At 36.4% G+C, this 21,895-nt stretch overlaps 2 protein-coding genes across 2 annotated transcripts; both read left to right on the top strand.

Annotated features, from left to right (window-relative positions):
- The first annotated feature begins 1,691 nt into the window (after positions 1–1,691).
- Positions 1,692–14,700, top strand: LOC110785234 (uncharacterized). Its single transcript, XM_021989677.2, has 9 exons — positions 1,692–1,850; positions 9,344–9,775; positions 10,102–10,174; positions 10,260–10,335; positions 10,441–10,521; positions 11,803–11,936; positions 13,383–13,632; positions 13,809–13,872; positions 13,991–14,700. Exons 2-9 carry the CDS (start codon positions 9,409–9,411, stop codon positions 14,458–14,460), a joined length of 1,515 nt encoding a protein of 504 aa, XP_021845369.2. The 5' UTR covers positions 1,692–1,850; positions 9,344–9,408; the 3' UTR covers positions 14,461–14,700.
- Positions 14,701–20,155: 5,455 nt separating this feature from the next.
- LOC110785230 (protein MIZU-KUSSEI 1) lies at positions 20,156–21,260 on the top strand. Its single transcript, XM_021989671.2, has one exon. The coding sequence runs from the start codon at positions 20,330–20,332 to the stop codon at positions 21,161–21,163; it is 834 nt and encodes a 277-aa protein (XP_021845363.2). The 5' UTR covers positions 20,156–20,329; the 3' UTR covers positions 21,164–21,260.
- Positions 21,261–21,895: the final 635 nt, after the last annotated feature.

Genomic DNA, 21,895 nt, shown 5'->3' with positions numbered 1-21,895 from the left:
CTAAAAAAAATATAAACACAAAATACATTAAATCAACAATTGGCGCTTGAATTTGAATTGAAATTAGGGAATTTAACTAAAAAGAATTCATAAAGTAAGAAAATTTAAAATGAAAATCGTCCTGAAATTTGCTTCTGTACATCTGAATGAATGGACTACATAGGTCTCTTCGAGCTCCAATGGTATCGCCTCCTTTAGTTCTTGTAGAGAAATTGCAGAAGCAAGGTAGGTGTCAGGAGATCAAAATCTCATAAGGTCGTGAATAGATCGAAATCGCAGAAGGGTGAAGTCATGAAAGATCAGGAGGCTTTGATGAAATCATATACCTCACACATGTGATATGAAAATGAAAGTGAGAAAGGCTTCCTTTTTTGGGCTTGATCCACGGTAATTTTGTGTGGACCAGGTTCATTTAAGAGTTATACAATTGGAAATTAGAACAATGACATACCAAAAGTAAAAATTGTGACTCATACTCGTATTAAAATATTACAAACTTTTATATAAGACGGTCTTGCACAAAAGACTGTCTTGGTTTCATATTAGTTAAGCAGTGAAATTAATTAGTTAAACACTGAAACTAATTAGTTAATCACTGGAACCAATTAGTTAAATAACGGAACTAATTAGCTAAGCAATGAAACCAATTAATTATGCAATAAAAATGGTCTTTCCAGTAAGATAGTGTTCTTTTCACCTGAATTTCACTTATCTTATCTTATCTTATATTATTGGCCCTGAATTTATCGTATTTTATCTTATCTGAACTTATTAACCCTTATCTTATCTTATCTTATCTTATCTTATCTTATAGAATGACCTTATGTAATATTTACCTTTCCTTATTTTATCTTATCTTATTTTATTGGCCCTGAACTTATCTTATCTTATCTTATTGACCCTGAACTTATCTTATCTTACTGGGCGTTATTTTATCTTACAAAAGGTCTTGCGCGCACAAGGTGTACAATAAATTTATCGTACACCAAAGTAACTTTTACCTAGTTTTTTTGTAACTTTTACTATGTTTTGGTTAACTTTTATATTATGAAAAATAAATTGATAAATTAACTTTTTAAAAGATTAAATGATTAATTTTTATACATTATTAATGATTTTGAAGAAATTTTGTTATTAAAATAAGAAAAGTTTAAAAATATAAAATAGATAACTTTTACATATAAGGGTAACTTTTATGTATTTTGAGTCAACTTTTACTTTGGTGTATAATATTTATTGTACACCCCTTGTAAATAAGAATTTGTGTTTATCTTATTAAACCTGAACAAAAGGTCTTGCGCGCACAAGGTGTACAATAAATTTATTGTACACCAAGATAACTTTAAGCCATTTTTTTGTAACTTTAACCTAATTTTGATTAACTATTACATTAGTAAAAAAAAGTTAATAGATAAACATTTTAAAGGATTAAATGATTAATTTTATACATTCTTAGTGATTTTGAAGAAATAAGTTTTATTAAAATGAAAAAATTTATCACTAAAAATTAGATAACTTTTACATATATAAGCATAACTTTTAAGCATCTTGAGTTAACTTTTACTCCGGTGTACAATAATTATTGTACAACCCTTACAATAAGAATTTGTGAAACCTGAAAGCGGCCTTACACCAAAATTATCCTTAAAATATTAAAATATTCAGAGAGTAACTCAAGGAGCACGTAACATGATGATTTCACTTTACCCATAAATACATCGAATCTCTTCGTCTTCCTTGGAATCTCCCACCCTTTCAACTGATTTCTGAAAATTTTCAAGGGCGGGTGAACCCTTTCAATTATTTCTCCCTCTTCTTCCTTCACGCCTCAACTTCCTTCACTCCCGCGGGTTAGTCCTATGCTTAATTTACTCCTTTCCACTACTTCTGTTTGCTAATTGCTTCTACTTTAGCTTAATTTTTGTTTCACCATTCTCTAAAAGGATTACTTCAGCAGATTTGTGGTGATTTTTTTTGTAACTTTTTCTGCGTAGTTTCGTTCATTCTAATTATTTGCTGTGTTTTTACTGAATTTACCAGTTTAATTGAGAGATTTTACTTGTTAATTGTTCTAAATGTGAGAAAAATAAGATTGGCTTTGTGATTGTGTTTTTGGAAATTAGGGAAAGATGATGAAGCTCTAATTATGAAGGTTCGATTTTGGGGTAACAATTGTTAAATACTATGCCACATCTTACAATAATTAAAATTACTGAAACTAGACCACGACTGAGTTGATTTCCGTCCATTAGCTCCCATTAAATTGTGGATGGAATTAGCATGCTAATGTACCCCAGGATTCCCCAATCGTAGAACGGATTAACAGAAAATCACCACTTCTCCATGAACATGATTAACACTGTTTTTTATTAGAGAATATTTTCCGAAGGAAGATCAAAAAAGTAATTACGTTAATCTTCTGATATTATCACCTAAATACGAAGTATGTTTTTTCTCTTTAATTAACTCGCCCTTGTGCAAAGTGCTAGTCTTTGATTGTTAATAAAACCATATTAACAATCCAACTACAAGCACATTCAAGCCTAAATCACACTTGGCCCATTTGTGTAGACTCATTACAATTCAATATCATACAGACATCAAACTTTTGATATTCTTTATATGTGCGGACAAACTCCACTTATCTTTCAATTTTGAACTTTCACCTAGTTCCTCGGTTCCTTGACAAAATCAATTGCAACTCAAAGCCAAAATTCCAAATGCTAGAATCGGGAAAACCGCACTTACAATTATTCTTAGTCATGTTCACAAACAAGGTAACACTATTATGGCCATGTGCTCCACGTATTTCATAAATATTTGCAAAAGTTTGACCCAAAACTTTTGTTAGAAGTGGCACCACTTCTTATGTCTATAGGTGAAAGTTTTTTGCCACTAGAATTTTACTAAGAGTATATAACTTACCCAAAAAATATACACTAGAATAATTGATACACTAGTGTGATCTAGTGGGTTAACAATTTGTTATTACCACATTGAACCTTTTAACTATGGTTACCACATTGAACAATTTGTTATTACCACATTGAACAATTTGTCAGTTAACAATTTGTTATTCCATTGTTGCTGACTAATTAAATACTTCATCCGTTCTTAATTACATGACACAATTGAGTTTTTGACATTATTTACACAAGCTCCCTTGACTTCCTTTTGTGATTTATACATAAGAAAAAACATAGTCGTGTTGGGTCTTATTAGATTCCGTCCCAATAAATAATTTTTAAATATCATCTTTTTATAATTTTTTCTTATCCATAATGGAAGATATTAATGTTTGAAATCATGCATTGGCAAACGTGCCTAAATAATCGTGTCATTTAAAAAAGAACAGATGAAGTAGGTCTCAAGCTCATTTCTCGGCTTGTTCCATAAACATTTCCCTAAAAGGATCTACCACGTTGTTACAAGACCTTACATAGATTAAAGTTATAATCCCGTCGGATATTAGCTTTCTCACATATGCATGTCTCAAACTGATGTGTCTAAACTTACCATTATAAATCTTACTCCATCCGTCCCAGATTAGTTGTTACACTTTCTTTTTTCTTCCGTCCCAGATTGGTTGTTACACTTCTATATTAGGAATGACCCCAAAATTATTATATATTTTTTTTGTTCCCACACCCCTCCTATCACATCTGCTTTTTCAATAAAATAACAATTCATGACCAAACAACCACTTATCACCTAAAACTTTGTGCAAAGGTAAGTCTAACAACTAATTTGGGAGGGAGGGAGTATTATAAGCTCTAGACAAAGTTGCCCCACTATCGCAATGGAAAGAAATTGATAAATAGTTGGCATATGTTGTGGCCACAACTTTATATCCAATACAATATTTCTTAACCATTTTGCCTCTTTGTCTGTTGCCCCTAAAGCCAAAAATTCAGCTTCCATGATGGAATGAGTAATACATGTTTGTTTCTTTGAGGTCCAAGAAACAACACCACCACCGAGCATAAAAATCCAACTACTTGTGGATTTATTATCTCCTTCACTAGATATTCAACTAGCACCTATATATCCCTTAAGTACAACTAAGATTTCCACAGTGTAAAGCATAACATTTAGTTCTTTTCAAATAACCCAAAACTCTACCAATTGCTTGTCAATGTTCCGTACTAGGATTGCTAGTAAACCTTGAAAGCTTGCACACTGCAAAGGCAATATGAGGTCTAGTACAATGAGTAGCATACATCAAACTACCTATTACACTAGCATACTCTGTAGAGCTACAACTCTTCAACTGTTCACATTAAGCTTACTCGTGATGTATCATATGGAGTATTAGCTTCTTTGAAGTTCAAATGATCAAATATCTTAACATAATTAGACTGACTCAAAGAATATCCCCACTATTTCTTCTCACTTTGATAACCAAAATAGTATCAACCATTTAAGTCCTTCATCTTGAAACAAGAACTTACGTAAGCCTTGGTTTCATTTATGCATATCATGTTCTTTCCAAAAATTAACATTGTTATGTAATGAACAATAAAATCGAGAGTGGCAGGAAACATATAAAATTCACATAATCAATTAACATAATTATTGGGAACAAACTTTATGATGCCTGCCTTTCCTAGCTGCTCCTGAACCGAACAAGAACGAGATTAGGACTCCAAATGTCGCCTCTTCGTAGTAGTCCACAATATGTTTGGATTGGATCCACCTTAATTCGATTAGCTTGGAATCTCAATGTATAGTACAGATGTTATTCGGGATCTCACTTTTTAGGTGATAGGCAAATACTGAAAACTTACCTGATAAATATTATGGCTATAGGCCTATATTTATAGCAAATACGAAAACCCTAGGATCACAAAACCTTAATTAATTAGGTTTAGGAAGTTTTGGAAACATGCACAAACCCAATGCACCAATCGACCGGCTAGCCCTTGTGATCCAAGTTAGTTGCCACGCAAGTTACCGTGGCACCCAAGTAACGTACATGGGCAAGCCCATGTGCGCTAGGCTTGCGTGTTGCTCGCGCGCGTTGGCCTGCTGCTCGTGGCTTGCCCATGGGCCTGGCCTTGCGGCAAGCTCGTGGGCTTGCCTTGTCCATGAGCTGCGATGCACACGACCTTTGGCTAGTGCTTCCGGCTCACGGGTCGAGCTTCATGTTTCCGATTCCGACAATATTTTCTATTCGAAAAATATTTCCGTTTTCGATAAAATTTCTTATTCCGACAATATTTCCATTTCTGACAATATTTCCGTTTTTCGGTAATATTTCTAGTTCCGATAATATGATTTGAACCATATTTCCGTTTCTGGCAATATCTCCGATTCTGACAATATTTTCGACTTTTCTTTTGATGATTTGTTTAGCTCCCACTGAAGCCACATCCATCATTTCCGAATAATCATCTATTAGAGTATTTACTGAATATAATCTATTCACCTAAGCACTTGGTCCGTTCACATACTATTTGTGTGACCCGACGGATCCAGTCAAGAGTAAGCTCTGTTATTAATATTAATATCAATTCCACTTGATCTGAAGCAGCTTCTGGCTAGGCATTCCGATCATTTGATCTCACTGATTAATTAACTCGTTAATTAATCTGAACCGCATTTATTAGACTTCGTTTTTAAATACATTAAATGCATACTTGGAGCAAATACATATGTATCTTTCAAACATATCATCAACATAAAGGCATAAAGTGACATCATAGTCTTTTGTAAACTTAGAATATATTCACCTATCAGCAGAACTATGAACAAAACTATGAGATAAAATATCAAAATCAAATTTCTCATGTCATTGCTTTGGAGCTTGCTTTAAACCATACAATGATTTGATTAAGCTTACAAACTTTATGTTCATAACTAGGAAGGAAAAAACATTCAGGTTGCTTCATGTACACCTCTTCATTTAAATAAACATTTAGGAAAACAATTTTAACATCCATTTGGTGCACATGGAAATCATTCAATGAAGCTATAGCTATCAAAACTCTAATGTATGCTTTCCTAGCCACATGAGCATATGTATCAAAATAATATACTCCTTCACTTGACTAAACCCTTAATCCTCAAGCAGTTAAGCCTAGCTTTTAAAATTTTAATCGATTCATCATCCACATTCTTGTTTACCCTAAAAATCATTTAGATCCAATAGTTTTGGAACCAGGAGGCCAAGACCCAAATTTTGTTAGCCATTAGAGAATCCATCTCATCATCTATTGCCTCTTTCCAAAAAGTTGAATTTCTAGAAGCCATTGCTTCTCGAAATGTCTTTGGATTACCACTCTCATTTTCAGCATTGAAAATCATTAGGATTTTTGGTAACTACTTCTATGAGAAATGCAATTGCTTGTGAATTAATGAAATCAGGACCCAAGCCCAAATCACACTTGGCCCATTTGTGTAGGCTCATTCCAATTCAATATCCAAAGCACAATAGGTAATATAAAGACATCAACTTATGATATTCCTTTTATGTGGAACAAACTCCCACACATAACTTTACTAATAAATACATTGAAGACTACATTTCACAACAATTGAGTAGGGTTTTGTTTATTAGGTAGTTTAAAGTGATCTATGTTGTCTGTTTGGAGAGGGTTTAGATGAAGTAGCAGATTGTGTTCTAGTTGATCTGCATGTTTGATTGTATGGAGAAACTACGACTTTGCCGTTTGGGATGAATGTATGCAGAAAGTGGTGTAGTGTTTATTGTTGATTGTTTAGGGATTTCAAAGTAAGGGACGGGGAGTTTCGGGAACAACCGGATTTGAAAGTTCTTTGGAGTTTTGAGTTTCTTGGATCTTTATGATATAAGATTGGATTTTACTGAATAGAAAGATAGGCGGAAGCTCGGATATAATTTCATAAAGCTGAACTATTAGCAATTGTTGCCTGTTTTAAACTATTGGATTTGGTTTTCTTTTTAGTTTAAGGATACTGGTAGTTTGACAAAAAAATTCTACTTGTGTACATATAAGCCAGATTATGTATATTAATATAAGTAGAAAATCATCTTAGTTTATTTATGGTGTTTTACCTGGGACAATGCATGTCCTACTCTTCACGTGCCTTGTTTATTGGAATTAGGAATCCAATCTAATGCCCTTTGTAATTGATTCTAGTCAAATATTTTGATTATACCCTCGAACTGAAGTATTTTGATTGATGGCAATAGGTTAATCCCTATTTGTTTAACATGCATTACCTATCCCAAGCGGATGATACGAGAGGCTAGATTAACATTGAACTGAGAAGCGGAGGACTTAAACTTATAACGTGATTGTGTCCACTTTACCTCTTACTTTGTCTCTGGACAAGTGCTTACACTTCAACTGTTTGGGAAGAATCCCACCTTTATTTCCAAACTGAGCATGCCATAGTGTTATATAAATAGCTCTGTTATATCCTTTGGGTGATTTTTGTCACATGTCACTTTGAAAAAGGTTTTTCTGGAACCACCTGCATGTATAGACTTTTATAGTGTACCAGAAGCAGAAAAGAATAGAAGATTAACAAAAATTAAAAGTTCTTGAATGTGCGAATTTAGTATTGATTCTTGAGCAGAGCTGATATGGATATTAGTGCGCTAATATACACAAGGATAGAAATCTGATTATTATTTCTCTAACGGTGTGTTTGGATAATAAAATAGAATGGAAGGGAAGGGAAGGGTAGGAAAGAGAAGGAAGGGGAGGGGAAAGAAACGGAGGAAGAATGTGTGCTTCATTTTCCCTCCAAATCTTTCCAATTTTGGTGGGTTGGTATTTATTATATAGGGCGAGAAAGTTGATCCCTCCTTCTCCCTCCCTTTTCTTCCCCCGACATTTTATCCAAAGAAGGGAGCTTGTTCCCTTCCATTTCCTCTCTTTCTCTCCACCCTTTCTTATTTGATATGATTAATTTAACCCGATTAAAGAAAATTTTACCCTCAAGCAAAAATAAATCTCACACGTAACACGCTAAGATAGTTTTTAACAAAGACACTCCAAAACTCTAATCAATCTTCATTAATAATAGCAACACTAGAATCCTCGCTATATGGGCAAGAAACCTAATAAAGATAGGACTATGAAGCTAATTGCTTAAGCTCTTAAAAATCTATCGTAGGCTTAGACCGGAAAAACCGACTTCAAGTGAACTCCAAAAATCAAAAACATGCTAGCCAAGACGCTAATTAAAAAAGCTATTTAAACAAGTCCAAAGACTCCAAACAATAATGGCCCTTTCGCTAGCTGGTAATAAATGGTGGGATTTGGAACAAATATAAGTGAAATTTAGGAAGAAAAATAACATCATAATGTTCATGGTAATGAAACCTCATATCAAATTTGGTGTTTTTCTTCATAATTTGCATTAATAACCAATACCACTCTCCAAATGGTAATGGATAGTAATGAAATTTTATGAAGAAATAGATGATTTTGAGTGAACTAGAATTACCATGGGAATGGATACCAGTTTTTCTTATAAATTTACCTACAAATTCATTTCTATTGAGTCATTGACACCATTTATGACCGCCTACCATGCATGCGGTAAGTATTTGTGTGCGAGCAAATAACCTGTTACCATAACGGGTTGCTGCTTTGCTTCCTACGTCCATCCATTGCCCATGAGTACCATTAATGGCCCCTTAAAATCTAAGTTGTCATGTATTTTCTATAATGCTTGCAAACTTACCAAGCTACCCTAGTCTATATCCGCATCAAGAATGATATCACTCTATCCGTCCCAGAATAATTAAATAATTCTACTTGGTGTGCTTATAATTTATAAAGAAGAAGAAATAAAGTAGTGTGAACATGCCATGATTGAACACAAGAAGAATTTACCAAAAGAAGAAAATGTACCATATATTTTTGCGTCGTGCAAAAAAGGAAATTCTTTACGTACTTTGTTCGCCCCTTTTTAATATTTACGTTTGAAATATTTCCATTAATAATAGAACATAAATGATTCTAATATTCTGTCAAAAATCGTGCCAAGTGATTATTTTAATTAATCAAATTTGGGACATTAAATCTCTCACATTTTCCCATTGAGACATTAAATCCTTTTCACTTTCCCATTGTCAGATTTTGGATAAAAATGAAAACATTTTCAATAAACGTAATTTGTATTGTTTAAGTAAAAATAAAGAATCTTTATCCACATTAATTATTGTTAATTCGCATGTATGATATCAAACGTAAAGATTAAAAAGGGGCGGAGGGAGTACTTATTTGTGACAGAAGAGGCATGTTATGTTGTACAATTTCCTGATTAATGGTTGATTTTTCTATTTCTCTTATCATTTATAGTGCACAAGGTTGATTTCTTATGGATTGAAGTGATGTATGTGCAGATAAGTAATTTGACTACTGCTTTTGGTAAAGCTACATTTCAAGAAAAAAGGTTGATCCACAAAGCATGGTTGGGAAGGAGGTCCCTCAACGATATACTTCAAGAGAATCAGATGAAATAAAAAGTTTGAATTATAATTCTGATGACAAAAATAATGACGATAGACTTTCAACAGCTGTCAATAATATTGAAAGTGGCATATTTAGCATGGAAGATTTAGGACAGATGAAGGAAGTATCTAATGGGACTCAAACTGTGGTTAAAGACCTCAGAAAAGATGTAACTTTGCAGCCACCAATGCAGAGCATTGAAGTGGTTGAAACGCTGTCAGTTAGTCACTTTTTAAAGGGGAATGTTATTCAACCTGACAATAATGGTGGAAATGGTTCCCTGGTTGGCCAGAATGAAGAACATGGCACTGACAAGATCAGTGGTAAGTATATCCGGTATTATAATTTGAAATACTTGGACCTATTTAAACTCTTTTATGAATCAGCAAGGTCTGATTGTCTCCTGGAACTATCTCACTTTATTTTTATATTTTTTTATAATCAACAATTCTTATTACATTGCTCAATGTTCTCAGCAGAGAAAACAAAGTTTGTGTTAATGTGAATCTGTGAGGTTCATGCTCGGAAATGTTTTCGGACCAGCGTTTTATCTTCTTTATTACTAGTTTGTTGGTTGATATTGATCATGGGTCTCATTGCAATATCATAGTGTATTTGATGCTTAATGTGGGTTTGTCTCCATTAATAGGTTCTAAAAGACCTGAAGATGAATGCAGTAACAAAGAGTCCTCAGTTCGTGTAGTTTATAGTTCTTTACCGAGGTTGGTATTAATTTCTGCATTTTCTAGAATGTTTTTTTACTTCTGACAATCTTTTTCTTTTAAACTTTGGTATATTTTCTCGCAGCCACAGCAAAAGAAAGCTTGAGGAATTCCTACATCAGTGGTCTGAGTGGCACACTCAGCATTTATTGTCAGCTGAGGTGATCTTTGTCTGTGTTCGAAATTTTCACGTTGATTCATTTACTTTGGGGGTTTACTTTTACTTGTCATCTAACACAAACCGCTTGAATTTTTGCTAATTTCAGGATCCAACATATTTTTTAGAGTCTGGTGAAGAAACTTACTTTCCTGCATTACGTGTTGGTTCAGAGAAGTCTTTGGCTGTGGTATGTTCTTCGTCTCACCCAAGCAGCTTAAACCCAAGCGTTTTGGTGTAGGATTTCTAAACTCTTGCCATTCATGCCAAAGCAAAAATAGCCAAGTACCAACAGGTCCAACACGGCAACACCATTCAATCTACAACCACCTCATTGCCACTCCCCTCTCTTCCGCCATTGCCACTTTCCTTTACTTCCGCCGGGGGCTCGCTGCCCTCTTCCCCTTCCACCGTCGCTGAACCTCACCTCTCTTTCCTCTCTCTCTCTCTTCCCCTTCATTTACATCTCTTTTAGATCTAGTTGTTTGGTGAATTTTCTTGATAACTGGGGTTGGTTTTAGGGAGGATAGGGTTTGTTTTTGAAGTGGTTAGGGTGAATTTCAGTGGGTTGGGTGGTAATGCGTGGTGGATAGGGTGGGTGTGGGTGGTGGGAAGGTAGTTTTGTGGTGTGTGGTATAGGTTTTCGGTGGTGGGTTGAGGTTCATAGAGGTGGTTGGGTGGTTTCAAGGTAATTGGGTAAAGTTTTCGGTGTGGGTGGGTGGATTTTTGTGGTGGTTGGCCGCAAAGGTGGTTGGTGTACCTTTGGTGGTGGTGGTTAGGTATTTTGGGGAGTCTGCCGTGGTCGGAGCGCTGTGCCGGTGGTCTGAGTAGTCTGACTAGCTGTGGTCGCGGTCGTTCCTGTGATCGGAGTGATTATGATTGGTAGCATTTATGCCCGGTGTTTTGTTATGTTGTAGTGTAATTGTTAGTTAAGTTGGTTGGGTGAAGAAGAGTTTGGGGTTTAGGATGATTCCTTGGGTGAGGGTGGAGAATCATGGTAGAGGAAGTGGGGGAATGGAAAGGCTAAAGGGAATGATTGAATTTCCCTAATAAAAAACAAGGAAGGGAATTAAGGTAGTTGATTGCCTTTCCCTTTCTTGAAACCCCGAAAACAAACGCCCCCTTGATGTTTTGCATTTTTATTTGGTTGTTTTTCTGGTCAGTATTACTTGCGAACTTGGAGATTGAGTGACGAGACGACCACATGTCATCAATTTTCAAATCTACTTAAATTTCCTGTGCAACTCCGTACGTACTTCCTTGATTAATAAAATGAAATATCAAAAAAAATACCCCTACGTTCTGTGGAAGTATCTAGCAGCCGTTAGCCTTTAGTAGGCAGACACGAACGGTCCAATCTTGCACAAGAAATATTGGCGTCCTTTTTTTTAAAGTAAAATTAGCGGCATTCACTTCAATTTACTGTTTATATAAGGTTTATTTCTAACCTATATTTTCTTTTGAATGTTAGTCCTTTTCGATGGATGGTCATGTCCATAAAAGGCAACGTAAAGAGTCATTATCTCTGAATAATGATTGCTCGCCATTGTACGATCGAAGATATGCTGTTGGCTTGGCATCTGATGAGGGGAATATTGAAGAAAGGTAAAAATTATGTGAGGCCTGATTATGTAGGTCTGAAGTATGTAATAGGATGTAATGCTGTGTTGCCTGCATTAGTGGAAGCCACCACCTATAAACCCACACAACCCATAATAAAAACGCTGTAAACAGTGGTGTGAAGGCAGATAATTTGTTTGAGATAGGAGAGGTAATGCTGACACTAAGATTCAATTTAGCACATTGTATTCTAAGGGCTCCATCAGATCATTACATACAACATTACCATTGGGCCACCACCTATTTCAGTAAAATTTGGTTAATTAATTTCACTTGAAGAGATACATTTCTTTTGTGGGTAGGGGTTGCAGTCGTAACTCCCAAGGTATGATTCGTGGTACGATATGGTTCGTGGTACATGAGCGGAAAATGCAGAATGCTACCCAAAATGAATCTGGTACGCCCGGAACGAAATAATGAATAAAAGGAAGGAGGAAACTCAATTTTTGATGCTTTCTCTCTCCTTTTCCCTTCAATGATTTGCTTGTTGAGCTGGTTCACAAGGTTAAGCGAATTGGTTGGACTCCCCCTGTGTTTCGGAACGTTTCTCTTGACACTGGGCCTTACTCCTCTCATGTTACCTTAATACTGAGCCCGGTTTCACCATAGTTGATAATTGAAATTTCCCCATCAAGAGAAAATTACAATGTCTAGGCTTGAAACTATGATGTGCAATTGCAACTATCCTACAAGTTCTGTAAACCAAACAATTGCTGGCTGTGCAATGACCATATTCTTGTTGCAGTCCTTAAAACAGCTATCATAACCTTTCTAGTTTGAGCCTATTTTCTTTTGAAAACAGCTTTGCATGTCTGACAATTGGCAAATCACTCCAGAACTGATGCTGCATTCTCCTGGGTTATACTCCCTCTCCCCTTAAAGATTCTTCCCACAGGAGAAATGTTTCTTTTCTAAGTTTTGGTTGGGTTGAGTAGTGTTTGTGAGAGTAAATGTGTGGTTCCTTATAGCCATTTATGCTATGGGGCTAACTTATAAGGATAAACCAGAAAGGAAATTGGGGCAATCTTTAAGGGAAGGAGGGAATAGCCTTCTAGTACTAGATTCCAAAAGTATTATACTATTATAGTTTACCGGTGTGGTCGATGTTTCTATAATTCTATTGGCCTAAGAATGTGATCATTTGTATAGTTTAGGACTGCCCTAGTGGACCTTTAATATCATTGAAATGCAGTTTCTACCAAAGTTTTCCCAAACAGATTTTGAGTACAGATCTTTACAATGCCAACTGAATTTAGATCTGAGACTTTTAATATATGGTTCTTTTTATGATTTTTCATTTTTTTTGACAAAATAGTAGTAGAAACTTTGTTAGCTTGAATATGACAACTGACTAGAACATCAGTTTGGGAGTTTTGGAGTATTGAAAATTGGTGACAATCTACCATTGTTACAAGAACATTTTGTTTTCAGCATTGTAGATATGCGTGAAGCTCCTCGTTGCTTCAATTGTGGTTCATATAATCATCCACTCACTGAGTGTCAAAAGCCTCGTGATAATGCTGTTGTGAATAGCGCTCGCAAACAATTTTTAAGCAAAAAGAACCAAAATGGCCGTCCCCGTGCCCAAGCTCGGTATTACCAGGAATCTCCAGGTGGCAAGTTTGATGGGCTAAAACCGGGTGCTCTTTCAACTGAAACGAGGAAGTTGCTGGGTTTAGGGGTGAGAGCTCACCCTTTCACTGGTTTTTTTTTTTTGATCTATTGGCCTAGGAATGAGCTACGTAATTGCTCATAGAAGACCTTTTCTATAATTCTATGTGTAAAGGATATTTTGATAACTGATTATGTATTCTTGAAGCTAATAAGGAATTCTGTATTTTTTTTAATGTGTTACAGGAGCTTGATCCACCTCCATGGCTGAATAGGATGCGCGAACTAGGATATCCACTGGGGTACTTAGGTAAACAGTTATATTTGTCTAATTTTAATTTAATCAAACTTTCTCATTGTTGATTTATCCAAAGAATATTGTATGTAGTGAAGTTTCTTTTATGCTCCTTGCAACGGTTTTAAATCAGATTCAGAAGAAGAGGACGAGCCTTCAGGTATTGCAATATTTGGTGATGAAGAAACTGAGAATGTTGATGCAAGAAATGACCTTTATATCGATGTAAAAAAATCCAAAAAGAAAATGAGTGTAGATTTCCTTGGAATTAATGGCCCTATACCGGAGAATGCAGATCACAAGAAGTGGATGGCACCTGTAGTTCCAGAACCTGAGTATGGTTGGAACCAGTCAGACAATAGATGGAGTCATGGGAGTTTCCATGGTGTGTATGGGTCGAGGAATCACACAGAAGCCCCAGCCCCAGCCCCAGCCCCAGCCCCAGCCCTGTCTTATCATTTTGGTCTTGGATTAAGTCCACTAGTGCCTCATAATCAGTATAGCTATCATCCAAGAGAACAATTTAGCCCAAGAGGACCCCATTATGGGAGTCCAAGTGATGCAAGGAGGCCTTTTCTGCATTATAACTATGGTAGTTTTTGAACTCATTCAAATGTTTCCTTCCCTCTGAATTATGGATAGCTAGATGCTAGATGTACGAAGAAATCAAGTTGTTCGCAAAGGGGGATTAGTAGTATAACTGTTATTTTAATTTATCTCTTAGACTTGTGTGGTAAAAGAATTAGTTTGTCATTGTGGTCAATGATAATTTATCTTGCTAGCTGAGCATGACGGAGCACTTCCTCCGATGGCTATTAATAATGTTTCTGAGAAATTCCGATATCCATTTAGAGTTGATGTGTGAGTTTTGAATGTCGTTTTCTTTCTTTGATTCATGTTATGTCATCTTTATTTTTTCAAACTACAATTAGGTTTGCTGTGGTCTTCTAATATGCACCTCAACGGTAAGTGGGTTCAACCAGAAGTGCTTAAAAAGCAACATATTTTGTAGTGGTTACTGGTTGGTTGGTTCTCTTGGTCTATACTCTATAGTTAGGTCGTCTGTGAACTTGCTCTGGCCCCATTAATTTGTTTTTCTTACGCATCACTGTTGTTTACTACTAAATTTACTTTTATTTTGTTAATTTATTATTTTGTTCATCCCTTGGGAGGTTAAGGGCCTCTTTGGAGCTGAACTGAATGGAACTGAATAAATAGTAAATAATAAATAATAGTAAAATGATAATAATAATAATACATAAGTAATAGTTTTTTTCTTGGTGTTAGCACCGGATTCACCCTTAGGGTTTTCGGGCGAGTTTTGGGTGGTTAGTTTCCAGTCTCCTCCTAATTGTTGTTGCGGGGGATCGAACACGGGTTCTTCCTACCAAGTTCAGCCCCAATAACCACTGAATAAACAAACAATTGGTATAGATAGTAATAGTAATAATTTTAATAGTAAATAAATATGAACATTACAATATAATTAATATTAATATTATAATAATAAAATAAGTTCATTAAAAAAGATGAATATAATGCCCTTTTTTTACACTGAATTGAATGGAAGGAGCTGAATTGAACTAAATGAATGTTTCTTTTCATTGTTATTCGTTATGTTCCTATTTCTGTCGACGCATGCTTGTATATATTGGTCTTATATGTCGACGTATGCTCGGATATACCTACCTATACAGTATGCTAACGTTTCTGCAATTTTCCGTGTAACTAAATGAATTGCCGGTCATAATAAGTATACTAATAGGAATCTCTTTACACTAAGAATATGGTTAATAACTTTAAGACCAAAACTTTATGATGATAAAAGGAGTCGAATTCTTTTGGTGTTTGAAAAGGCATGAGGCTTTTGTTAAAACTTAAAAGCATTAAGAAACGCCGACCTAGGAGAGAGAAGATATAGTTTGTGGTTGAAAGAAGAGCAAATAAAGAGCATGATTTAGTTGGATCAAGTTAATAATAACACAAGGGGAAAATGATGAGGAAAACAAGGAAAAAGAGTAGACATTGTAAATGGAATTATTAGGTTTGTCATTATGGGTATACGTGCATTAGTTTTTCATGCTTCTTCTTGGTGGGCCTTTTTTGGTAGTATTACAGTAGTTACTAGTGTTAGAGCAATCCTAGTGGCAAGGCAATCACTCGTTATGACAAATAACACATCAGATTTTAAGCTAATTAACTGAATAGCTAGTTTGTATTTTAATAGAAAATTAATTTATCAAACTAATTTGATAGTTAAATGGGTCTACTTTTATAATTAACTATATAATTTTAATTTTATTTTAGTTATTACTTGAATCTCTATTGTACAACTTTTTCCAAGCAAATTTATTAAAACCACTTCAATGTCCCCTTTGCCAACGTCGACATCCTTCAGTTGGCTCATACCTTCTTCTGCATAAACAAGCATGAATCGTGATTAAAAAAAAAAGGAAAGATATAAAAATTGCAGAAAAAACAAACTAAATTTCTTGGCCTATGATCTAAAGACGCCACCTCTAGTCATGGAATACCCTAGGCCAACGGCAGCTAAAAACGCCTCATTTCGAAATTGGCTTATGTGCGGCAGCCATTGAGCCGGCACATGAAAAGACTTGTCAGCTTTGAGTTGGTATGTATCCGTCTTGAAAAGGACGTTAATTTGGTCCCACTCTGCGGCCGTCAGAGGAGGGAGTGCCTCGTCACTATCCATATAGTTGGCCGCCTCGCTCCAACGGCCCATCCTATAATACATATCCCTGTCATCTGTGTGGAAGACGACCCACCTCTTCCGCCACATATGCCACTTGGAGAGTTTACCCACCACCGCCTGATAAGTTCCACGGCTGCTCAGAGTGAACCAACCCTTGGCGGCATTAGGAGACCGAGAAGTAGAGATCAAGTATAGAAATGCATTAAAAGATGGTTGAACGTTCTTCAGCGCACACTTGGCAATATAGCCGAAAACATCGGCCCAAGAATTCGGGGTCAACTGGGCCACGCCAATGCTTAACCCATCAAGAACCTCCACGACGAATGGGTGCGGAGGGAACCTCATGCCCAGTTTAATGGCGGCGGCATAGACGGGGAACTCTCCATCAGCCAGGAGGCTCGCGGTGGATTCTAGGTCGGCCGACACTCTCATTTCATACCCCTGGCCGACGCACAGGCCGTCTCTAAGGTCGGCCCCATTCTTGTCCAGCCAATTCATCCATCCTTGATCTGGATGAATTTCCGAAGGGAGAAGGTGCATGGGCTTCTTCCCTACCACCCGGCATAGCCGGTGCCTTAGTTTTGGTCGGCGCTTCCTCTCGCGCCAGCCTCGTCCACCCTTATGCGTTCAAAAGAACTGGTCGTTTCTTCTGCTCCATGACCGACATACTCGTCAATCTCCTGGAAGAGGTCGGCATAATCATCTTCTGGAGTTGGCTCTGTGGAAGAGTTTCTCTCAGGAGGCCCCGCAGCCTCGTCCCGTAAGCGTAAGCGAGTCGGATCTGCCGTCTGTTTGGTTCTCGCCATGCCGCCTGCATAGTTTAATAGAATACGGCTTAAGGAAGGTCGAGAATAAGGAAAAAGGACGAACGAGTATGTGCTCTGCCAATAATCAGCCGCACAGCGCTAAAAGCCTAACCAACGCACATCTAACGCTAGACTGCCGCCCATTAACCATACTCAAAGTACTTAAACAAAAATCAATAAGTCAAAGAAAACATATACGACGAGTAGAATCACTAACCTTTTAACGAATCTGAAGTAAAATTGGATGAGTTTGGCTGAAGAACAGGAAGAGTTGGCGAATAACACGTTGAAGCTTGTGAAGAACTGGTTGAACAACACGGTGGCCGGAAATCGTCTACTGGTGTTTACTCTCGCCGGAAAACGCCTATGTCTGAGCTTTGTAAAAACAAAAGTGAAAGTGAAAAATGAGGAGTTACCCCTTATTTATAGAGGGGAAAAAACGAGATTCGTGACACTTGTCACCATCTCCCAAAAAGTCCACAAGTGTCATTTGAGCATCAAGAGTCAAGTAGGCACATCTGAAAGGTTGTTTCTAGAAATACCCTCCTTGAGTGGCAAATGTTGTGGGCAAAATTACCGTGCCAACCTGTACCAATAAGATGGCGACACGCGGCACTATCTATGCCCCGTAAGCAGTCCATAGACCAAAAAGAGTAGACTACGTGTCCTCTCTCTACCCTAATCGTGGCACTACATGTGGATAAATTATTCCCCTAATCAGCAAGACTGAGATCAGCCCTTTTGGACTCTCCTACTTCACACAAAGGCTCAAAAAGTCCATTTATGGCTCTTATCAATATGACTGCACAAAGAGAGGGACACATGTCCCCTCCTCCAAGCTCAACCAATCATATGGGGAGAATTCTAGGTCATTCCTTGAAAACCTAGTACTATATAAAGCACCAAATCCCAAGGACAAGGACATTCAATACACAACAACCACAAATATTATATGCTCTGCCTTCTCTCTATTTTCTCCTTCTAAAAACCCATACTTACTTAAACATCGGAGGGAATATTCCGAGAGAAATATTCTTGTTTTACGGGTCGGAGCTGAGATCGTGTCGTGATCTACCGAAAACCTCCTTGTCATCAGCGGATCGGAAAAACCCCACAACAGTAGTGAATTGAGTTGGATTAGCCGACTGGTAAACTACTCGAACCTGATCCATTGACTCAACCTTAAACTTAATTAGGAACTATAATGATTATGATATTCGAAAATGATAAAGGTCGCAACATGCGACCTTTAAGTCGTGTCACAACGATGACATGACATGCTTATGTTGTCATGATTTAAATTGAAAACTAATATATTTAACTTATATAATATATTATACATGTTTCATAAAAGGTAGGAAAATCTTAATATTCTAATTTGTTTCCTTATTTATATCGTTTACCTTATTTACATATTTTCATAGTAAAAATATTGAATTGATAGTAAAATAATTCTGATGACACATAGCCTATGTGGCGCCTATATGTACCAATTAAACTGCGACACGTAAGATTGTGACAACTAAATGTTGTCGCAACTTGCGAACTTTATGATATTAAACCAGATTCATCTCGACTATGCTCAACTTTATCTTTATGTTCAAGGTTTCCAGTAATCTTTTATTAGAAAAATATTCCGTATAAAAAATATTACTCAAGATGTTTGGTTATTTATATACCTAACTTGACTGACATTTTAGATCTTAGTCATAGACAAAAGTTCAAAGATGTTTCTTTTTACGACTTTTTTTTGGCAGATATCAATGAAATAAAGTTATTAACAGCTACTACTATCTTATTGTACTCTGGTACTGTATTTATGAATTAGGAACATTACACTTTTTTCTTTGTTGGGTCCCTAATACCGAAATATAACCAAATGTTACAGTTGCTTTGTCTCCTTCAACTTTACTCCATTTTCCTTTTTCAATTTTTTTTACTCTGTTTTTTATTTTTTATTATTTTTTTTATTATTTTAGTTTCGATGAGAGTTATAAAATCATTATTTATTTATACTCCTCCCGATCTTAAAAAGAGATACACTTTGACAGTCACATAGTTTTAGTAAAGTGAGTTGAATATCTTAAAATAAGATTAAAGTAGGGTAGTGAGTGAAATATTTATTAGAGGAAAATGATGATGTGAGTAAGAAAAAGAGAAATATTAATATAATTGAAAGTGGGGACCAAAATATATCAAAAAAGAAAAGTGTATTTCTTTTTAAAATATGATCGTTTAAAAAAGGTTTATTTCTTTTTAAAGTAAACAGAGAAAGTATTAATTAACATTATATAAAACTAACGCTTAGAATATGTGTATGATAGGGCTCAAGTTCGAGTACCCGTCCCCTTAATTTGTATTCCCCTAGTCAGTCATTCGGAAAAAAAATAAAAAAAATGGTACTCTCTCTGTCCCGGAATACTTGACCTGTTTTCCTTATCGGGCCGTCCCTTAATACTTGACCTGTTTTTAAAAATGGAAATATTCTAACAATATTATATTATTTCTCACTCCACCCCTATTAACCCACCTACCCCCTACTTCATACAAAAAATAATTAAAAATTCAACCCCTACTCTCCCCCAACCCCACCTCTTAACCCACCTCCCACTAACTACATTAAAATAATACTCCACTATCAACTACTACCTATTAAATTAAATAAGTCAATTCAAGTCCCTTAAACTCTATGCCGGTCAAACCGGGTCGAGTATTCCGGGATGGAGGGAGTACTGATTAGTCCGTATAAATGAGGCGAGGGGATTGATTTTCTACTCTGTTTCATTTTCTGTGTGGAATATTGAGCTACAAAGTCCACTGTTAGTCTGGTGTTGTATCTCCTGTTAGGTGGGGGCTGGTCACCTTCCTTTCATTTTTCTTATATTTTGATATTTATAAAAACAAGCCAAGAAACACCAACAAAATCTCCAAATTCTTTCTCCTCAAGAAAAGGATGAAGACAATAATGGCGGCAAAATCTCCTCAAGAAACATCCTTGTCTTTCTCTAGAAAATACTTCAACTGGAGAAAGAAGCCTGAAGATCTTCTTAATGATGATCAACAACACATTCTTCATTCCTCGTCGAGTCTTCCTGATCTTGAAGATACTCATAATAGCTTTACAGATGTTGATATTAAATCTTGTGTCTTAGTTGATCCTAAGAAAACTAAGAAGAAGAAGAAAATGTGTGTCTCAAAGTTGACTTCATTTTTCACTAGGAGCATTAGGTCATCAGAAGAAGATAATGTATCGCTTGGTTGTAAGGTAGTCGGTACACTGTTTGGTTACCGGCGCGGTCATGTTCATATTGTGTTCCAGGATAATTCCAAGACTATACCGGCTTTTCTTATCGAACTTTCAACACCGACAAGTGTTCTTGTAAGGGAAATGGCTTCTGGTTTGGTAAGAGTAGCTTTGGAGTGTGATAAGAAGTGGGATAAGAAAGGGGTCAAGTTAGTAGAAGAGCCTCTTTGGAGGGCATATTGTAATGGTAAGAAGTGTGGGTATGCAATGAGGAGAGAGTGTGGGGCCCATGAATGGCGGGTACTTCGATCTGTGGGGCCTATTACGATGGGTGCTGGTGTTTTACCAGGTGGAAGCGAGGATGATGATGATGATGGTGATAGTGATGAGAGTGGTGGAAGGGTGAAGGCGGAGGGAGAGCTTATGTATATGAGGGCTAAGTTTGAGAGGATTGTTGGTTCCAAGGATTCTGAGGCTTTCTATATGATGAATCCTGATGGAACTGGGGGTCCTGAGCTTAGTGTTTATTTGCTCCGAGTTTGATGTTTTCGATTTTCGTATAAACATGCATTTTCTTAGGAATTATTATTAATTTCTTCACAAATTAAATTAATATTATTATATTCTATGCTTACTTAAATTACGAGCATCTATATATGTTTTCTATGTTAAATTCATGTCCTTGGGTTCTATTTCATTTTGCATTCTTTTTCTATTTCGATATTACTCCAACCTTATACACACCTACTTTCGTCACTGGCATTGATTAAACTTTCGAGAGGATTTGTAATGACTCTTGGAATTAGTGGCAGACCAATTTTGTTGAATTTTGCTTTGTATCTTTGACAACGCTCATCCGCGTGCTCCTTCATTTTCAGTAGTGCTACTTGTTACTTCTATATTCTTCAACCATTTTTTTTAAAAAATTAATAGGTATATTCTATGGGCCTATGGAAGCTTGAGATTGGCCTCAAGATTAACTTAGAAGCCCATCTTGGGTTGTTATCGAAGGTATTTTTGCAGTTTTCACATAGAAGAGGATATTTTAGTGTTCCTTTCTTGGACATGGGGGCTAAAAACTTCCCCCATGCCAAATTTGCAAATTTGACTTTGAGGATTCGAGAGTTTGATGGAATTGCATATGTTGTCTTGCAATTGACTTGGTTAGGCCTAGACGGTCCTTGCGGGTGCACTATTCTTGGGCGAGTATGTGTGTATGTTGCCTTGCTTGGCGAGCAATGTTGCGGGCGTGGCTTGCTGGGCGAGAAATGTCCC

Source organism: Spinacia oleracea, chromosome 3 (genome assembly GCF_020520425.1).
Source record: "Spinacia oleracea cultivar Varoflay chromosome 3, BTI_SOV_V1, whole genome shotgun sequence".
NCBI classification, from domain to species: domain Eukaryota; kingdom Viridiplantae; phylum Streptophyta; class Magnoliopsida; order Caryophyllales; family Amaranthaceae; genus Spinacia; species Spinacia oleracea.
This window is presented reverse-complemented; position numbering and strand designations above follow the sequence as displayed.

What these genes read in the sequence shown, in the direction of transcription:
- LOC110785234 (XM_021989677.2), top strand. Translation starts at nt 9,409, where the DNA reads ATGGTTGGGAAGGAGGTCCCTCAACGATATACTTCAAGAGAATCAGAT. An exon ending in AGCATTTATTGTCAGCTGAG is followed by an intron (nt 10,336 to 10,440) that starts GTGATCTTTGTC and finishes TGCTAATTTCAG; the next exon opens with GATCCAACATATTTTTTAGA. An exon ending in CAGAGAAGTCTTTGGCTGTG is followed by an intron (nt 10,522 to 11,802) that starts GTATGTTCTTCG and finishes TTTGAATGTTAG; the next exon opens with TCCTTTTCGATGGATGGTCA.
- LOC110785230 (XM_021989671.2), top strand. Translation starts at nt 20,330, where the DNA reads ATGAAGACAATAATGGCGGCAAAATCTCCTCAAGAAACATCCTTGTCT.